Genomic DNA, 20,877 nt, shown 5'->3' on the forward strand with positions numbered 1-20,877 from the left:
AGCTTAGTATTGAGTGAGCAGCAACGCCTTGTCAACACACAAGCACAGGAAACGGAAATGAGTCAGGTACGCTTACCGAGATAACAACGGGACAATTACGCGCAGGCTGCCTACATCGCCAGTCCTACCACTGTCCTGTGTGGGTAAAACAAACTAATAAGATTTTCACAATCTTTTGGTATCAGGCCAGTTGCCTCATTTTACTTGTTCATGGTCAAGTGTGTGTTTAACTTATTCTATTTTTGATTGTAAGGGTTCCTATGTGTGTGTGTGTGTGTGTGTGTGTGTGTGTGTGTGTGTGTGTGTGTGTGTGTGTGTGTGTGTGTGTGTGTGTGCGTGCGTGCGTGCGTGTGTCTCCGTCCGTCCAGGTTCCGTTTTAGTGGTCGTATCCTGGGCCTGGCTCTGATCCATCAGTACCTGCTGGATGCTTTCTTCACCAGACCATTCTACAAGGCCCTGCTCAGACTGTCAGCAAACACACTATATGTTTGTTTTTCTGTAGACACTCATATCCTGCTTATGCATTTGTAATTGCATGTATTTTCTTGATGCAAATTGCATGATGCAAATTTATTGTCAGTTTAGAGTGAAATGTATTTTTATGCATAGAGTTAGACAACAATGATGAAAAAACATCAGACATCAAACAGCCATGACAACAAAACATGTTTCATGATATCGTCAGATTCAGATCGCAGTTGGCAACACACAAATTTTGGTTAAGCAACATGATAGACTGATGTATAAAAGAGTTATTAAGCCTGTTCTGTATCTAAATCAGGGTCTCTCTAAAAGTTAGTATTCAGAGTTAAAAAAATGAATGGAGTGAGAAGAGATGCTATTGGCAAGCTCAGGCATGCTCTTCTTTTGGGTTGTTTGAAAGGAGTGTGCAACAGCTTGACCAATAATCTTAGCACAAACTTTGAGTCGATTATATACAGTAATTAATTAGTAACACTACCCTGATGAAGTCAGGGGTCCTAACATTCAGTTAACAAGGACTGATCTTAAAATTCTGTTATGCTGTTTAGAAAAATAATCTTACAGTTTCAAGTTTACATCAATTAACTTTCGGATTCCGGGGCAATCTAACTAACTGAGTAACAGACTAGCAATGTGTAATTTTTTGCATGTGTAAACTCTGTGTGTCCGTCAGCCCGACAGACCTGTCTGATCTAGAGTATCTGGATGAGGAGTTCCACCGGTCTCTGCAGTGGATGAAAGACAATAACATCACTGACATCCTGGACCTTACCTTCACCGTCAACGAGGAGGTCTTTGGCCAGGTGTGTGTGTGTGTGTGTGTGTGTGTGTGTGTGTGTGTGTGTGTGTGTGTGTGTGTGTGTGTGTGTGTGTGTGTGTGTGTGTGTGTGTGTGTGTGTGTGTGTGTGCGTGCGCGCGTGTGTGTGCGCGCGTGTGGCATTCATGACAGCATTAGCCAGATATTTACAATTTAAACCACATGCATATGAATATTTATGACAAAGCTAGTGTTTGAATGTTATATGTATTTCCATAATGACAAGCTTTAATTATACTGCTTACAATGACTTACATTGTTAACTATATTACTTTTTATGTTTGCAGGTGACAGAGCGTGAGCTAAAGTCGGGTGGCTCCAACCTCCAGGTTACTGAGAAGAATAAGAAGGATTATATAGAGCGAATGGCCAAGTGGAGGGTAGAAAGAGGAGTGGTGCAGCAGACAGAAGCGCTGGTCAGAGGCTTCTACGAGGTAAACAATACTGTTTTAGTTCTCAGATGGTTTAAATGGTCCTTTTTTTGTGCGAATTGCGGGGGCCCTATTATATATATACAATGCATAGATTTGAACAGATACAAATTTGCGGCAGCAGGTGACTCTGGATGGGAATAAACCTTGTGTGGGAATAATGTGTCACTAGAAGCCTGGCGGTACAACAACAATGCAGCACCCACTCTGTTACAGTGGGAATTTTACATAACACCCTTTAGTTTAACTTTTTTTTTAAACAGGATAATCTGGAATGATACAAAAAAAAAATCGAAGTGTAGTGTGTGTGCCTTTGGGAGGGTTCCAGTCACTTTGCATGTTAGGAGATTATTTTCATCTTGTTGCATACAGTCTTCCAAGATAAAAGTGAATGCTGGCTATCTTTTGGATCTAGGAAAGGCAGAAGAAGTTTAGTCAGTAAAATATTAACACAATTGTCTTATTTAAACACCTTAATGTAACTGTATTAACCTCATACATCAGGATCAACAAGAACTGACTGCATCTCCTCTGGGCTCCACCTAACCCCTCCCCCTACCCTTGGGAGCACCGCTGTGTTGATGCTTTCGAGCAGAGCCGAGAAAGGACAGCAATTTCACACATCAAAACTATTTAATTTGACTAAACTGATTATTTCTACAACTACGCAATTTATAGTTTTCCCTTTTTATTTAGTCAAAGTGCCCCCCTAGTAACCTAGTTAAGGTGCTATACTTTAACAAACTTCTCCTAGAGATTTCATCAGATCGACTTTAATTTTGGTCTGTGTCATCTAAAGACCTTAACAATAAAAAGTTATTAAAAGCAAAACTTTTTGTTCAACAGTATGGGCATGACATTCCGGACAATTTAAGCATTTATTGATGAACTAAGAAGTTGTTGTAACTTTATTGTACATTAAAATGTACAAAATGTCTCATGATTGACAAGGGTCCAGGCCTGAGGACATTTATGGGCCAAAACTTACTTTTGGTCATAGCGTCCCTCGCTGAATTAAGGAAATCAGCCTAATATGACAAACATTAAATTAAACTCATATACTTATAATGTGGTCTATATGTCTACAATGTGGTCTAAAATGGTCTACATGTGATACTGAGCCGCCCCCTATACTTTAACCACACCCACTTACTCAAGACACGCCCCCTTTCATACCATTTGAAGTGTTTAAGGTAGTCTTGTGTGAGGTGAACTCAGCAGAGAGTTCCCTTGGTGGTGACAGTTTGCAGTGTCTGAGTGCCGCGCAAATGCACGGTTGCAAGGAGCCGCATCCACAAGTAACCCTCAGAATCAGAAATACTTTACTGATCCCCGAAGGGAAACTCTGTGTTGCAGTTGCACAAATAGTATAAATATAAGATCAGAAATATAAATAAAGAAATATAAGGAGTGTGGATATGTACAGTATTTACATAGTTAATGGAATACTATGATTTATGAGTATTTACATAATTAACATAATTAAGGCGTTGCAATGGTGAAAAGTAATAATAATAATAAAAATTATAATGATAGTAACAGGTGAGTATTGCACACATTTCAGGCCAGTGTTATTGCACAAAACAGATATTGTCCAGTTTTAAAGCTGCAGTAGGGAGTTCTGAGAAAACGTGGACTTAGCCTAAAAATTTGAACAAGCACACCTTCCAGGTGCTTCCCCCTTGCTCTCTGCTGCGCTACAGCTCCTCCCCCACAGCGGAACCTGCCGTGAACGCGCAGGCTGGTGAGCAGGGCCCCCGATGCTTTCCAGATCGTCATGGACAATGAAGGGGATTTATTCAGAGGAGTGTATAGCTGTTGTGTGCTGTGCTTTAGAAACTTTGAATATTTTATATAAAAAAATGCTTATTTAAAATATTTCTATTAACATTTTTGTAAATATTTTTCAATAAAAGGGTTAAGGTTATTTTTTATGTAATCGCTCATTTGTGAGAACAAAAGCAGCCCTTTACACAGTACATTACTGAATTACCTTTTGGATCAATTAAAAACACTAAACTTTCAGTAGGAATGATAAATCACTGAGGAAGCTCACTAAGCAAGGAATAACAACATCTTAGAAATATGTCTTAGGTTTTATTTTGCATATGGGTAAAATAAATCAGCTTTTTTGCAAGTACTCCTGCACAAGGAAATACACAACATTTTGATTCGGACTGAAGACGATTCCTTCACGTGCCTCTGTGTCTGGGGCCATGTCTGACCTGTTGAAGGAGCATAAAGAACTGGTGTCAGACATTTGATCTACAAATTACATCCTGAGGGGGAACAAAACGTGTATGTTAAAATTATCAAAAATAGTATTCTGCCTAGCCAAACGTTGACAGTGACAGCTCACAATTAAATGCGTTTCACCATAGCTAAGCTACATTTTATTGTGATTGACAAAAAAAAAGCATTTTGGCTTACTAAATGTAGGTTTCAAAACAATATTGCTTATACTGAGGGTGAAGGAGTTAGGAGGTAAAGTTAAAATTCACCTGCTAGCTACAACATTCCTGCCCTCCTACAAGCTAACAAGCTAACTGTTAGACTTAGCAACAAGCTACAGAGTAGCTCAGAGAGAGTCAAATGAGATTTGCGCGATCACCAGTGATACCGTAACCATTGTTATCTTAGTTGTGTAGTTCTTAAAAAATGAAACAAATCAAGCAGAGGTACTTACATCTCAAGCAGAAATGTGGCTAACGCTAGCTCTGAATACGTGTTGAATCCTTTCAGTAGGCGTAGCTCCCTCCACCTCTGAAAAGCCGCTCCAATGTTGACCCTCGTTTAATTTCGGGCCCGGTTTAACGCTTTCTGTTTAGCTCGCTTTCCGTCATCGGTCTTTTTTCTGTTTGCCCGTCTTTGTTTTCTGAGCAGGTGTCACTCGAGAAATTGGCAGTTTTCCTGAAAGGTTGTTTCCCCGCTATTAGCACAGCTGCAGCAAACCGACAATCTTGAGCTTGAACACGGTACGCACTGTGCGGGGGAGGGGTATGAGCAGCGCGTACACAAGAGTGATCGACAGTGCTAAGACAGTCCTCCTGGCTCTGATTGGCGGTTTCTTACCGGGAGCGGTGTATTTCTGCAAGTGTCAGTAGGAGCACAGGCAGGAGCCACAGGAGCTTGTTTTTTTTTACAGATTATCCGTCTCATATTCTACTGTCAGGACATAGTGTTTAACAAATATGTTAAAAAAACATTTTTACAAAAGTTACCTACTGAAGCTTTAACCTCTAAGTGTCTGACAAACACACACACTTAGAGGTTAAAACTGGACAATATTATCTGGAGTTACAAAGTTGGATGGCCACGGGCAGGAATGACTTCCTGTGGCGCTATGTGGTGCATTTTGGGAATGAGTCTTTCACTGAAAGTGCTCCTGTGAATGAGCAGCAAGCCATGGAGTGGGTGCAAGACAATGTCCAAGATGGCATGTAGTTTGGACAGCGTCCTCCTCTCTGACACCACCAACAGAGAGTCCAGATCCACCCCCACAAAGTCACTGGCCTTGCGGATCAGTTTGTTGAGTCTGTTGGCAAGGAGGCCAACACTGCTTGCAGCTTTAATATTGATTACACTTTTAGATTTCTAACTCCGTGTTGACTACATGTACAATATGGCTTCATGTTGAACTTACTCAAATTATCAATCTGCTTTTCCCTTGGATTATCTGCCAACGAGGTCAAGGGCAGCCACCAGGACCTGATCAGCCATGCACATCACATCAAACAATAATGATCACAAAGCAAAGTATTTGTCAGGGTCTGGTGTGTTAGTTACTGTACATAGTTTGGACATTAATTACAAAATGCATTCATTTTAAATATTGTTGAAATTTACAGGGTTAAAGTATACAAAAAAATCAGTTATCTGCCATCTTGCAGCAATACAATAAAAGAAGAAACCGTGTGTACAGATGGAACGTTATCTAATTAGGTGTCAACCTCTAGATAAAATACAATATATTCACAGGTTCTGCATTGTACAACTTCACCAATATTATTGTGTATTATCCGACCATTTGCAACCACAACAATTTGTAGTTAGCTGGATAATAATTTGTCATACTAGACCATATTACTGACCTACCTGCAGTGCTTGACATTAACTTTTTGAGGCACTTTTACACACATTGTCCATTTACATTACACTTGTCCATCCACAAAAGTCACTTGTCCAGGAAAAGATTTCTGATTTAATATACTGTACATATTTTTTAGAATTCCAACAAACCGTTTAAAGCATCCAAACACTTTCATTAAGTTGAAACAGTAGAACCAAGAATAGATTTCCCCTTCAACAAGAAAAAAATATCTCCAGACTCCATAATACAAAGTAATACTTTGCTTGCCGGTGTAAAGTGTATCACCAGAGGTAGTGGTGACTCTAACTTGAACTTATACTATATTTAAAATAATTTTGTAGACATAACAGTGGATTTTGCCAATAAATGTTGGTGTTAACTTTTTTTTCTTACAATTTCACTTTCTACCTAGCAGAGGCTGATTTACCAAGGGATCCTTTAAAAGGTGTAGCTACGTTACAGTTGATTATTAGCTGATATTTAATCCGACAAGTTGCAGAGCTGAGGTTTTACAATAACTGACAAACAAACGAGCAGTGGAATAGTAATGTTACGAGGCAGAACGCCAGTCGCTAAATGAGTCACATTAACTTCATGTTTCATCCACACAAAGCACATTTCTATCTTCACGAGTAACATCTGTTTTGGGCTCTTTTTCTTTGAACGATGTGGCAACTAGGTAACATTAAGGCGGAGTTAGTAAGCTAACGTTAGCCAACTAACACTGACTGGCTGGCTTGCTAGTTCCGCCGTGCTTTTATGCTGCATTCCTTACAGAGAATGAGCTGAACAGCGGGCTAGGTCTAACTGACCCACTGCCGCTGGGTGTAACATTAGCGGTCTGCTGACCCTCAGCCGCTGGGTTAGCCGCTAATTAAATTAATTAATCCCTACAACAACAAAATAACACTCGTCCCGGAGAACCGGACAAGCCTTTATATTGAGCCCTGTACCTGGGAAAGAATCGTAGGTCTGCTTGGGTCTTGTAGGTCCCACAATTATTCATTGTTTTACAGAGACAAGATGATCATTAATACAGCTCCATTGAGCAGTATCTCTGTCAGTAGGGAGTTGGGTTGGGAACCGGAAGGTCGCTGGTTCAAGTCCCCATACGGACCAAAGTAGGGAGGTGGACTGGTAGCTGGAGAGGTGCCAGTTCACCTCCTGGGCACTGCCTCTTGAGCAAGGCACCAAACTGCTTGGGGTAACTTTCCATCTGCCCCCTCACTCTGACATCTCTCTATTTAGTGCATTTACAAGTACTGAGCACGTGTGTGTAATTCAGGCCTGTGTTTTATGTGTGTAATAACAACAGAGTGAAAACATTGTAATTTTTCCCTTGCGGGATTAATAAAGTATACATAGCTAAACTTACATGATTTCCATGGCAAATTAGCTCAGTAATGTAACTTGATGGTACTTAAGCAAATGTTACTTGACTTGACTAGCATATGTTTTAGACAACGTTAGCAATTAGCTAACATTAAATGTACAGCTGTACTATCTAGTTACTTAACGAAAAAACAAACATCTAGTAACCATGCTGTTATCTACGTTGCGTAGATCACAGACAATATATATAATTGATACTTTATTCATCTTATAGGAATCCGCTGTGTGGAGTGGTTTGTGTGTCCTCCAAAGTCTCTAATGTTAGCTGCACTAAAACGTCAGGGCACTGAGCTGTCACTCAAACATGCTCCAAAAACTCATTGGCCAATGGAGACGCACCACTGTAAGACCCACCCACACGAGAGGTTTGTGCCAGATTTGCAAACAAACAGTTTGGGAGCACAAGCGAGAAAGCTGGGAGTGCAACTGCAAACTTGATGGAGAGAGCAAAAGATTATTGAGAAAGAAGCAGAGGGAACTGTAAACAAAAGGACATAATATCAAACAAAAGTCCATTAGTTAACAACTTCACAACTATTTTGTTTGCAAGGTTTTAAGTTTTACGTTTTGAGGTCACAATTTTTTGCTTGAGTTAGTGATTTTAGTTTGATCCTCGAGACGTTTTGCTTGGAATTAAAGGTACTAAATTAATCCCATATATAATGTAATGTGTTTTCTTTGAAAGATGGTAAGTCCCTTTGGGGTTGACTTTAGGCTTTTTCACTTTGTAAACCTATTAGGTGCACAATAAGACATAACACAATAAAGGAAAGGGAAAAGTGAAAATAATCACACGCAATAATACCCATTGAAAATGATACTTCATCAAAAGTACATTAGTATCATCAGGGAAATGTAGTTAAAATGTTCATAATCAATATGTATCCAAACACTACACAGCAATGCAACTGACTGAAACATTTGCTTGTTGTTTTTCTTTATCCCAGGTGGTCGACTCAAGGCTAGTGTCTGTGTTTGATGCTCGTGAGCTGGAGCTGGTTATCGCCGGTACAGTCGAGATCGACCTCAGTGACTGGAGGAGCAACACAGAGTACAGAGGAGGTGTGTGTGTGTGTGTGTGTGTGTGTGTGTGTGTGTTTGTGTGTGTGTGTGTGTGTGTGTGTGGAAAATGCAAGTTATCAGATCGTACCGAGCTCATGTATTCTGATTTATACTTTTTTCTCAGCCAGGTCTGAATGCAATCTGTTAGGTCTGGCCACATTAATGTGTTCAACAAGTTGAGAGCTTCCTGTCAGCTCTCAACGGTCACTTCTCTAAAGAAAAAAAATTAAACATTAAAAATGAAAAAGATTAAAAAGAATAAGAACCATCATATTTTAGAACTAACTTCATACAAACCTCACACTGGACCCTGAATGGTCAGCAACAGCATCTCATTTTTAATTCATATCTCTAAAGAAAATCTGTTAAAATTCAATTGAGTCTTTTCAGTGTAGTGTAGTTCATTATAGGATCCCAATTAGCTGTGCCCCTCAGCACAACTACTCTTCCTGGGGTCCACATTTAAAAACATACATGAAACATTACAACCCAAGGTTGGACGATGGGCCAAACCTTCCTTTCCAGCACCTTGGAGTAGACTTTACCAGAGAGGCTCCCCTGTAATTGGCACACACCTTCTCGTCCCCCTTTTTAAAGAGGGGAACCACCACCCCGGTCTGCCACTCCTTAGGCATTGGCACTTAGGCACCTCCATGCAATGTTGAAGAGGAGTTTCAACCAAGACAGCCCCTCCACACCAAGCGCTTTCAGCATTTCAAGACGGACATGTCAGCTGGATTAAGGAGTTCTTCAAAGGGCTCCTCCCACCAACCTGTTACCTCCTCAGTTGAGGCCAACAGCGTCCCATCCTTACTGCTTCCCTTTCTCCCCCATCCTGAGGTGGCGAACTTTCACGGCAGAGGCTGCAACCTTTCGGGCCCGTCGCTACTCTGCAACTGCCTCCGGAGTCCTCTGGGATAACATTTCCTGGAAAGACTCCTTCCTCAGTTGCACGGCTTCCCTGACCACCGGTGTTCTTGGGTTACCGCCCCTTGAGGCCTAAGACCCTAAGACCACAGCTCCCCGCCGCATCTTCAGCAATGGAAACCTGGAACATCGTCCACTCACGTTCAATGCCCCCAGCCTCAACAGGGATGCATGAAAAGCTCTGTCGGAGGTGTGTGTTGAAAGTCTGTTGGACTGGGGCCTCTTCCAGACGTTCACAATTGACCCGCACTACACGTTTGGGCTTACTAGGTCTGTCCAGAGTCTTCCCCCACCCCCTGATCCAACTCACCACCAGATGGTAATCAGTTGACAGCTCCGCTTCTTGCTTAACCTGAGTGTCCAAAACATACAGCCTTAGATTAGATGACATGATTATAAAATTGATCATTGACCTCTGGTCTAGGGTGCTCTGGTAACAAGTACACTTATGAACAATTCAATTCAATTTCAATTTTATTTATATAGCGCTAAATCACAACAACAGTAATGTCATTACGCTTTTCATAAAAGAGCAGGTTTAGACCGTACAGTTCCCACCAAGAACAAGCACTAGGCAACAGAGGCAAGGAAAAACCTCCTTTTAAGACGCAGAAACCTCGAGCAGAACCAGCTCAGGGTGACGGTCATCTGCCTCGACCAGTTGGGGGTGAGAGAACGAGAAAGAGAGAGAGAGAGAGAGAGAGAGACACACACAGACAGACAGAGAGAGTAAGAGAGAGACATGGAGAATTGTAGCAGAGGATGTTGAGCAGAAACATGGAGGCAGCAGGTGACTTCAAACACAGATCCAGAGTCAGAAACATCTGCAGGAAGCGATAGGAGGAGAGAGGAGAGGGGCGAAAGTGCACAAGACTCCGGGAAAGGGAAGAAGTTGAGTTAGTAACATGCTTTAATGGAATGAGGTTGCATAGATGGAGAGGAGGAAGAGAGAGGTGCCAAGTGCATAGGAAGTCCCGCTAGCAGTCTAGGATTGTAGCAGCGTAACTAAGGGATGGTTCAGGACTCTCCTGAGCCAGCCCTAACCAAAAGGCTTTATCAAAGAGGAAAGTCTCCTGAACCCAAAATGTAACCTGGTTCCACAGGAGAGGAGCCTGATAGCGGAACGCTCTGGCTCCCAGTCTACTTTTAGAGACTCTATGAACCACATGTAGCAATGGATTTTAAAGGAAGCCAATACAGAGAAGCTAAAACAGGAGAGATGTGATCTCTTTTGCTGGTTCCTGTCAGAACAGGTGCTCCAGAATTCTGTATCAGCTGAAGAGACTTCGAGCAGCCTGATAATACAGAATTGCAGTAATCGAGCCTAGAAGTAACAAATGCATGGACTTGTTTTTCTGCATAATTTTTAGACAGGATATTCCTGATATTTGCAATATTACCTAGGTGAAAAAAGGCAGTCCTTTTAATTTCCTTTATGTGAGAATTAAACGACATGTCCTGATCAGAGAGAGGGATAACTCCAAGATTTCTCACAGTGGTGCTGGAGGCCAGGGTGATGCCATCCAGAGTAACAATCTCTTTGGATAATGCGTCACGGAGGTGCTTGGGCCCCAGTACAATAACTTCAGTTTTATCTGAGCTTAATGTTAGAAAATTACAGGTCCAGCTTTTAACATCCTAAAGGCACATTTGAAGTTTAGCTAGCTGATTAGTTTCATCAGGCTTGATCAGTAGATATAATTGAGTATCATCTGCACAACAATTAAAATGTATGGAGTGTTTCCTGATAATATTGCCTAAAGGAAATAAATACAAAGTAAACAGGATTGGGCACAGATCCTTGTGGAACTCCATGACTAACTTTGGCGTGCATGGAGGATTCATCGGTAACATGTACAAACTGAGATTGATCTAATAAATATGACTTAAACCATCTTAGAGCAGTTCCTTTAATGCCTATTAAATGTTCCAATCTCTGTAATAAGATATGATGGTCAAGGGTATCAAATGCAGCAGTAAGATCTTATACAACAGTACAGAGATAAGTCCTTTGTCTGATGCAATTAGTAATTTTCACAAGTGCTGTCTCTGTTCTATGATGAACTCTAAATCCTGTCTGAAAATCCTCAAATAAGCTGTTGCTATGAGGAAAGGCACACAGCTGTTTGACAACTGCTTTCTCAAGAATCTTAGAGAGAAATGGAAGGTTAGATATAGGTCTATAGTTGGCTAAAACATCTGGATCAAGGTCGGGCTTTTTCAGAAGAGGTTTAATTACAGCTACTTTAAAGAACTGTTGTACATAGCCTGTTAATAAAGACAGATTGGTTATATCTAGTAGAGAAGTGTTGACTAATGGTAAAACTTCTTTAAGTAGCCTAGTCGGGATGGAGTCTAAGAGGCAGGTTGATGGTTTGGATAAATAAATAATTGAATTTAATTGATAAAGATCAAGTGAAGCAAAGCAGTCTAAACATATATTTGGTTTCTAAGGTTCCTGAGTTTAGAGATAAGTCAATGCCAGTTAAAGGCAGGTCTTTGTGAATTTTGTTTCTAATAGATATACATTTTTCATTGAAGAATCTCATAAAGTCGTTACTACTAAGAGCTATGGGAATACCTGGTGTTGTTCCTATTTTCCTCTATTAATGACGAGTGCTCTGGCATTACGGAGGGACTTCCTATTAGTGTTAAGACTATATTGCCAAATTAAAAAAAAAAAATCCAGTTTGGTGGAATGCCAAATCTTCTCAAGTTTCCATGATATTTGCTTTAATTTGCGAGTTTTAGTGTTATACCATGGAGCTAACCGTATTGGTTTTATTATCTTCTTTTTTAGAGGGGCAACAGAGTTGAGTGTCATTAACAGCGAGCCTGCTGCACTATCAACAAAATGATCAATTTGGGACGGACTGAAATTAGCATAGGAGTCCTCCGTTACTTTGTGACTTATTAATGAATTAAAAGCTAATTGAATCACATCCTTAAATTTAGCTACAGCACCATCAGATAGACATCTTGTATAGAGGTTTTTGCCTAATGGCTTGTAGTTCAGCAGTATAAACCCAAAAGTTGTTGTCAGATAAAAATGGATTCCGTGGGAACACTATTAAATGTTTAATTTCAACACCATATGCCAGAACAAGGTCAAGGGTGTGGTTAAAACGGTGAGTCAGTTTATGAACACTTTGAGAGAAGCCAATATAATCTAATAGAGAGATAAACGCAGTACTATCATTCTCCTCGTCCACATGAATATTTAAATCCCCTTAAATAATAACTTTGTCCATTTTAAGGACTGAATTTGACAAAAACTCTGCAAATTCAGGTAAGAATTCAGAGTATGGACCAGGTGCTCGGTACACTATAACAAATAGAATTGGTTGCAGTGATTTCCAACTTGGGTGTGAAAGACAAATAACAAGACTTGAGAATGAATTGACAAATGAGTTATAATTTAGTTTAGGTTAAGAGCTGATTAGTAGACTAGAATCGAAGGTAGCTGCAACTCCACACCTGTGTCTCAAATCGCGCACTTACGTTAGTGAACTTATAGAAGTTCTGTCTCTGAATGTACTGTCTTGCATAGTGCGTACATTTTGACAGAGGAGTGTTGTCTCAAATCGCGCACTGCCATGTGCACTTACCGGAAATGACGATCACATTTCATCCCTTCTTCTTCTGTATAATTGGGAATTTCACCAAGGGGGGAGAGCAATCCAGTCTGCTATTGTTTTTCATGAAAAATAATTCCCGCTTTGTCTTTGATACTTTAACAAAAATAAATGTGGTTTTTATTTGCTCCGTGTTACGCCAGGATGACAACAGCGACGCAGCCGTCATGCCCCCCCATTAGCTGAAAACTGTCCAAACTGTATTGTAATATTCCTTCTTGATACTGCACTCTTTTCAACTAATTAATTATACCTATTCTTTGCAGACCACTCTTTTATGTATATGCTTATGTTTATGCTCTAAAAATAGAAAACGTTAATATTCATTCATTCATAACGTTACTGTTCATTTTAATGCTCAACGGATTCATGAGGACATCAGTGTGGCCCAGAGATAAGACTGTTGTTGTGAAGCATTAACCATACAACTTACCTAATAGACAAAACATCATTACATATTTTATATAAGTTGTATTTTTGTTCTTAATTGTCTTCATACATGACGATACAATAATGAAAGCAGAAGGAACAGAATTGACATTTAAAAAGATCCCATTCCTCTATTCGTAAATGCAACATTAAATGCTTGCAACAGTCATGCAACGTGTAATACAAAAGATAACAAATTTAAATACTTTCAATATAATTTTATTTAAAAAATGTGCTTGTAATTCTGCAGGCTCCCCCCCCCCCCCCCCCCCCCCCCCCCCCCCCCCCCCCAGGCCGTAGCTAGTCTGACGGGGACAGGGACCTGAGGGGGCACTTCAGACTCTCCAGGGGATCCTTCTACGGTCTGATGGCCATCGTCGCCCCTAAATGACGGACCTTTATTCCTCGTTTGTCCCTGAAGAGATGGGTTATACAGGATATTCATCAGGGGGAGGCAGTATAAACAGTATATACATCAGGTGGAGGCAATAACAGCAGATACGTTTTAACATAACGCTACTGTTAATGTTAGCGGCAGACAATCAGCTGATCGCTATTTCGCTGCACATCGGAATATGTAGAACTTGTTAAGATGCGTATCATATGCACTAAGGGAGAAACTGATGAACCTTTCTTGAATCTCACTTAACTGCTGCATGAGATCGTCAGCAGGCTGGACGCCATCCGACCAGAATTGGCATCACTCTCAGGGAGTATTGTTGACTATAAAAGATTCTAAAGATAACTTAAAGGCTGTAGTAGACCACACGACAACTGTGAGGAGATTTGAACCTAAAATGTCGAATATAGAAGACAGGGGCAGGCGTTACAACGTTTGCATTATCGGCTTGAAAGAGGGGACGAGGGCTTAAACGCTGTGCAGTTCTTAACACAATCTCTGCCTGAGTTGTTCCTGTCCCTCCAGACCGAGCAGCCGGAGAACATGCGGGCTTACCGGATCAACAGTGGCGTTCAACCAAGGATCAGTACTCAACACCCTTCTTGTCATGCAAAGAATGATCCGGTCATTATTGACGGCAAGACTGTGAGATTTGCCGCAGACAGCAGTAACCATACAATCAAAGACTGAATCAAATACTTTTGGCCAGCCAATGGACACGGGAAGAGAGTGGAGCGGAAGAAAGGGCATAACATTTTTTCTACTGTACACAGTGATTCTGTAAATTAAAGACATACTCAAAAACTCACCAAAATTGGCTGTTGCATCTATTCATGGTGAAACGTTACGTAGTTTAAGGGTTTGGGGAATAAGCCCACAAAAATGGCTCTCTAGCAACCCCTATAAAGTTTAAAAAATTCAGCCACTGCAATGCATAGAATAGATTTTTTTATTAAATTCTTATGTTGACTAACTCAGCTTCAAGTCAATATGACTGACTGTGCACATCTGATCTGGGCCGACTCCAACCCTGTATAAATCAAAATACTGTGGAGAGAGACAAAATGCCTAGCTATATATAACTATTCAACTTTGCTAATTAACTGAGTCTGAAAATAAAATAAAACTAGAACTGCACACAGTTTCAACGGGGTCCAAGCCGCCCCTCGCCAGTCGTCCCCAGCGACCCAGAGAACGCACGAAAGTGGAGCCCAAAGCAAACTGCAGAAGGTTTGCTTGGTCATAAAATGCACACACAGTTACGTAGAAAAATTCTTTATACAACATGTTGTCATGGCCATCTGGAGATTCTACACACCAGGTTTTGTGCAGATCTGTCACACGGCCTAGGACGAGTTTAAAAAAGTTGGTTTTGCATTTGTTGCAATATTCCGAAAATAATTTTGAACAGAAATGGGCGTGGCCTGTATCATGTGACTCAGCTTGATGTAGTGAACATGTGGACATCAATATTTTGATGAAGTGGTTAATCCAGACATTGGCCCATAGGCCACGCCCACTTAAACCAATCAGCACCCCACTGTAAGGACCACCACAGGAGTGGGCCTAGATAGTATCCATCAAATTTTGTGAAAATTCGAAGGAGTGGTTCATGATAAATACACTTTTTTTGTATTTATAGCGCCAAATTTGGCCAAAATTTGGCCAAATGGTCAAATTTGTTACAGAGCCTCAGGGGGTCATAGCATGTAATATCGTAAAGTTTGGCTTTGATAGCAGTTATTTTGGCCGAGATATGGCAAAGTTGGTGTTTTCATAGCTAGCTGCACAAATTTGTTTGAGCGTAATTGCAAAACAATAGGGTTCCACAGCCCTGCTGTGTGAACCGCGCATCACTTGCGATTACTGCGGTGCACGTATCCTCGTATCGCTTGCGATTACGGCGGTGCACGCCTCCTCGGACTTGGACCCCTAATTATCAATGTATTCATAAAAAAAGAGTAGAAATACTGAAAGTAAACAAGACAGCCAGAGCAGGTAAGAATTCAGCAGCTGAATTCTGTTATGTAAGTCTGATCACAAAAACAAATACTAGACTTTTCTATGGAAAAGACCTGGGTTGAGACCTGACTTTATTCTGTAACTTAACTCCCTGACTTCAAATCACTAGGTTACCATGATGGTCACATAGTGATGCGGTGGTTCTGGGCTGCTGTGGAGCGCTTCAACAATGAGCAACGTCTCCGCCTCCTGCAGTTTGTCACCGGTACATCCAGCGTGCCCTACGAAGGCTTCGCCGCACTGCGAGGATCCAATGGCCTCCGACGATTCTGTATTGAGAAGTGGGGCAAAGTCACATCACTACCCAGGTATCTAAACATGTTTACTATGAAGCTTGTTCACACTGTCCTGTTTTCATTACTTTGTTCATTAAAATCAAAGGCCTGCTGCCTGCTTGATGAATACAGCCCCCGGACACAACAGAGGGCTGTGTTCAGGATGCGTACAAACAATCTGGACTATTTTGTGTGTATGCATGACAGAATTAATCCTTAGGATGTTGCTTCATGAACCAATGATGGAGTAGTCAAGTCCTGGACTTAAACTCTAGTCCGACTCAAGACTCTATTCTCTGGACTCGTAAGTTGACTTGGACTTGCGGACTGATGACTTGTACTGGGACTTGGACTTGAAGATATATAAAATTGGAATTGAGCAGTAATTAAAAAAGACTTAGACGTTGGATGGAATTTCTGACTAAACAGGTAATAAAAAATTTGATATAAGATTTTACACTTTTACTCTTTCGGACTCTAGGACCAGCTGAGAAGCAGCTGGGGAGATGTTCCAGTCAGGGCTGATGTTCTTTTGGGGGTAACACCCTTTACTTCACCGACAGTATAAACAAAACGTTCACATTTGTAAAATGCAGAGAGATGCACCCCAGATTGTGTCACCTACAAGGATCTTACATCCAATAGTGAAAAAAGCACCGCTAAATGTTGAAAAGTCAGTAAGACTGTAAATAAACTCCCTTTGCAATTGTGACAGTGGTGTCATTTTTGTTCATTGTAGACCCTCATTTATTAGTTTATCAGCTCTTTTAATGTGCCAGAGTGGAGAAATGTAGGCAGTCTTGGAATTCAACACAGACTCAACCCTGATAAATCGACTTGGACTTGAACTCTGGGGACTCGAGATTCAACTCAGGCTCAAACTCAGGTAATTCAAACAACAGTTATCCCATTGCACTTTTCATAAAAGAGCAGCTCTAGACCGCACTCTGTGATGTTATTTACAGAAACCCAACAATTCCCACCTAATGGTGGTAATGGTGACTTGACTCTTGTGAGTCGGTGACTCGGACTTGGGCTCAGACTCGACTTGGAATCCCAAGTTGTTCAACTACAACACTGCCATTAACACACACACACACTCAGTATTTTCTTCTTTTTTTTTTACTGCGTCCCACATTACACATTTCCTACTGTTTGAGTAGCGCTTGCAAAAAAAAATGGCTGGTTTCATGGCTAAAAGTTTCCGTAAAAAGCCTCTCAGTACTGTTTTAATTTAAGATATTCAACAACGTTATTTCAGGGCTCCAGACTAACTTTTTACATCGGTTGCATTGGTGCATTTAACATTTTAATTTTTAACAATTCAGTGCCCTCAAAATGTTTTACCATGCCTTTTGCCACGACAGTCATAATAATCTATTAATGCTTAAACTTTTGTTAAACACAATATTTGTGCATGTCATATATGTACATAGTGCTACCAGGTTAGATCATTATTATAATTTTCACTTTCAGAACCACGTCTAAACTTGTAACTTGTAACTCTCACCAAAATGCCACCTAGGGTCTTTTTGTTAATGTACCTCAGTCCAACTTTAGTTTAAAAGCATAATTAGGACGGAAGAGCCACTTTTAAAATTGACCGTATTTTAATTTTTGGTCAAATGGCATGTTGAATGGGACTGCTAGGGGCACAAACGCATCAAAATTACTATTTTAAAAAAACTAAGAAGGCTAAACACAATATGAAACTTCTCTCAAAGTATCACCAGGGGCTCTACACATGAACTTGAGCATTGAGAACACGGTTTGTCTACACAGAGTTAAGGTTAAAAGAAAGGTTTTGAACAACTCACTTCAGCAGTTTTTCCGTTCACCGCCATTTTGACAGTGAAAAAGTGTTGATTTCCAAATTATACGTAACGGGGAGGAGTTGACAAAGGAGCCTCAAAGGAATGAAATTTCCTCCTATGGAGTCCATTAATTTGCATTTGGAGATCGTCACTTTTTGACTGGCAAGATGGTGGCGAGCAGAAGTTTTGACAACAAAACTGTTGGGTCCACATGATACAAGCCTAATTTTTCCCTACGCCAGTCAACAAGCGATTCTCCTTCTCTGCTCTTTTCTAATCACACATAGAGCTGTCTGTCGGGCTCTCTTCCTATCTGAACCCATTGCTACAAACAGAGAAAGACCTGCTCAATGCCAGGGCATTGAAACATGTTTAGTCGCATGTGACAGATGTTTCATGCATGTTATCTGAGTAGTGAGGTGCCAGTTCGGGCCTGGCCCCAGGGTTTATTTGAGATTACTCAAGTTGTCTCAGACTGCACCTTTAACCTTCATGTTTGTTTAATGGTAGGCCAGAAATAACTTCCAGGAGTCCTCTAGTTGAAATCAATCATATTTAGTGTCAATATTGCAAGCAGTTACAGCTTACGCATAAACAATCAGACTTCCTTTAATTAGATCCTTTCACACCCTACCACCAACAGTCTCTCTGGGAGTTGAAATGCCCTACCTAACATTACCCTCTCTCTTTATCCTTCTTCAGATTCTTCCTTCTACAACGGTGTATGTACTCTTATAAGTGCACCTGGTCCAGGCCTCCCACCGCAATTCGAGTAGATCCATCACTAGACCATTGTTCTCTTTGCGTATCTGGCCAGAGTCAATTTTGTTTGTTTGTTTGCGATTCTCCATTTCAGCTTCAGCCTCCACAAGTCTTTAGTCACTATCACTCCTAGGCCTTTAGACACAGAGACAGCAAGGTCAAGGTGGCTTTTGCTCTCTTACTAATATACTACCAAATATAATCTACAATTTACTCTTTTCATTCTCTGACCTTAAAACCCTCTTTCCAAACCTTTTTACTGTGTCCCACATACACATTTCCTCATTTCACTTCCATTTTTACAACTCAGAAGCAATTAGCAACATTAGTAAAAAAAAAAACTTGCATAACTGGTATTGGCAGTGCTATGTGGTGCGTGTGTCCTATATGTAGTCATTAGCTGCTAGTGTAAGATGCATAATACATTGCTCTCTAAGGCTATCCTTGATGCTTAAATTTAGTTTTTTGGAAATCTCTAAAGATTATGGAACAGCAAACCTCAAAACAAACATCTTTTTGTATTAAAACTGCAAAATCACACTTCAAACCTATGTCTTGCTTAAGGCTATACTAACTCAAATCCACAGGACATCTTCTGATACAAAGAAGGGATCTCTGATAGAGAGAAGAGGATAGAAAAAGGAGTTGGAGATAGGATGGATTGGGATTGGAGAGGGGGGCACTGGGTGGTGATTGAGGTCCAGCTTGGCTGTACTTCCTCCTAGTCAGATCAAGTGTCAACCTCTTTTGAATAGTTCTCACCACTAGGTGGACTAACATTTCATAGGGCGGTAGAGCACCCTCTGAAACAACCCTCTGTTGTAATACAATAACATTTTTGTTTACTGTTGCCCACCAGAAAAGAATGACTCAAACCTTGAGCCAATGAGCCAATCTAATTCTGTGCTTTGAACTTGTCTGGTAACTGCCCCTCTGGGTGCATCAAGTTTATCACACATGCACATTCTGTCATCAAAAGGTGCTACGAGGAGTGCCCCTTCTTGCTTGGTTTGGGACACGTTTGGGTGCTGCTTCACAGCCACCACACATCAGCTCGAGTGGTGCTTTGATTAACAAACCATGAGTCTAAGTAACTACTTCACAAACAACACAAATTGTGCCGTGTTTTTCCTGCTTTTCTGTCCCGGAAACTTTAGATGTTATTAACAGGATTAATCCTATACTCGCATCTCAACTACGTAATTGTCTCAAAAGAAATGTCAAAGGTGAGAGCTTGACTTGCTCTTTTGGTTCCTTTTTTGTGTATAAATTAAATTCTTGCTTGGTACCAATTGTGCTGCTCTCCTTGTGTGTGTACGTGTTCACAATTTAGCAGTAAGCCAAACTCCATTCATATGAATACGGGAGTCAGGATATAGCGTCCAAGCTCCTGGTGATTTAATTGGCTTAACCGTCATATATGGTGAGAATAGGAGTGAAACTCTAGAACATAAACAAAAATATACAATATGCAAGATTCACAAAGTATAAACTGTAACATAAACTCTATGTAGCTACTATCAGTACATCAGTTGTATAGTAATTTAAGTATACAGTCTACATAGCATGCAGTTAAGCTAATACATGTGGTTGATACTTCAATTTACTCCTTTACAAAAATAAGGCTTAGTAAAACATTCATCGCAAAAATAATGCCCAGATATTGTTCTATGATCTGTGCTAAACTAATACTTACAGGCGATGCTTTCGATGCCAACTTCCTGTTCTGGGTCAAAGTGCATCTCAAACTACAATAAATTTAACCCTGGGGGCCCTGAGGCCATTTTTACAGTTTATTTTCCGTCTGGATTTATTTTATGAAAAAGCTTGTAAAACATCAACCCTGTTGTCTAAAAGTCAAGATATGAACATCATTTTTTTAGGACAAACTGGGTTATTAGAATATTTGGGTTGCAGTGAGGTCACTTGCATGTTAAAAATGGTTGTAGGGCCTTAAAGATAAATAAATAAATAAAACGTAGCAAGAATTTTCCAGATATGTATTGATATCACAGACAGATAAGTAATGAATAAGCCATTTTCCTTTCTAAAACACTTCTCATATGTCTTGGGAGTCACACTGTGAAGAAATAATCATTATAACTTATACAGTTGACAAAATACATGCATTTTTTCAAAGAAAGTCAAGACGCTTTTGCTCTCATGACATTTAGTTATGCCAATAATAACATAATAATGTCATGTTTATTGATATTACACCCACAGCAATGCTATACAAGCAAATGTGTCTAAATAGTGCACAATTTGGCCTTCCATAGAGTCTAAAGGCCTTTTTGTCCCCTCTGGCCTTCCATACAAGAGGGTTGACTTTATCTCC

At 40.4% G+C, this 20,877-nt stretch overlaps 1 protein-coding gene and 1 long non-coding RNA gene across 5 annotated transcripts in view; one reads left to right on the forward strand and one right to left on the reverse strand.

The window, feature by feature from the left end:
* Window positions 1-20,877, forward strand: part of LOC117938255 (E3 ubiquitin-protein ligase HECW1) — a 186,271-nt gene that overhangs the window by 158,831 nt on the left and 6,563 nt on the right. For all 4 annotated transcript variants that reach the window (XM_034862778.1, XM_034862781.1, XM_034862780.1 and 1 more), the window contains 5 exons: window positions 369-467; window positions 1,157-1,286; window positions 1,588-1,734; window positions 8,161-8,275; window positions 15,798-15,996. In XM_034862778.1, the coding sequence (XP_034718669.1) occupies window positions 369-467; window positions 1,157-1,286; window positions 1,588-1,734; window positions 8,161-8,275; window positions 15,798-15,996 (690 nt within the window). The remainder of the gene's footprint in view (window positions 1-368; window positions 468-1,156; window positions 1,287-1,587; window positions 1,735-8,160; window positions 8,276-15,797; window positions 15,997-20,877) is intronic.
* Window positions 19,678-20,877, reverse strand: part of LOC117938261 — a 19,332-nt gene continuing 18,132 nt past the window's right edge. The window contains exon 3 of the long non-coding RNA XR_004655364.1: window positions 19,678-19,816. This is a non-coding gene — a long non-coding RNA (uncharacterized LOC117938261). The remainder of the gene's footprint in view (window positions 19,817-20,877) is intronic.

The sequence above is a fragment of the Etheostoma cragini genome, chromosome 22 (genome assembly GCF_013103735.1).
Source record: "Etheostoma cragini isolate CJK2018 chromosome 22, CSU_Ecrag_1.0, whole genome shotgun sequence".
In the NCBI taxonomy this organism is placed as follows: Eukaryota; Metazoa; Chordata; class Actinopteri; order Perciformes; family Percidae; genus Etheostoma; species Etheostoma cragini.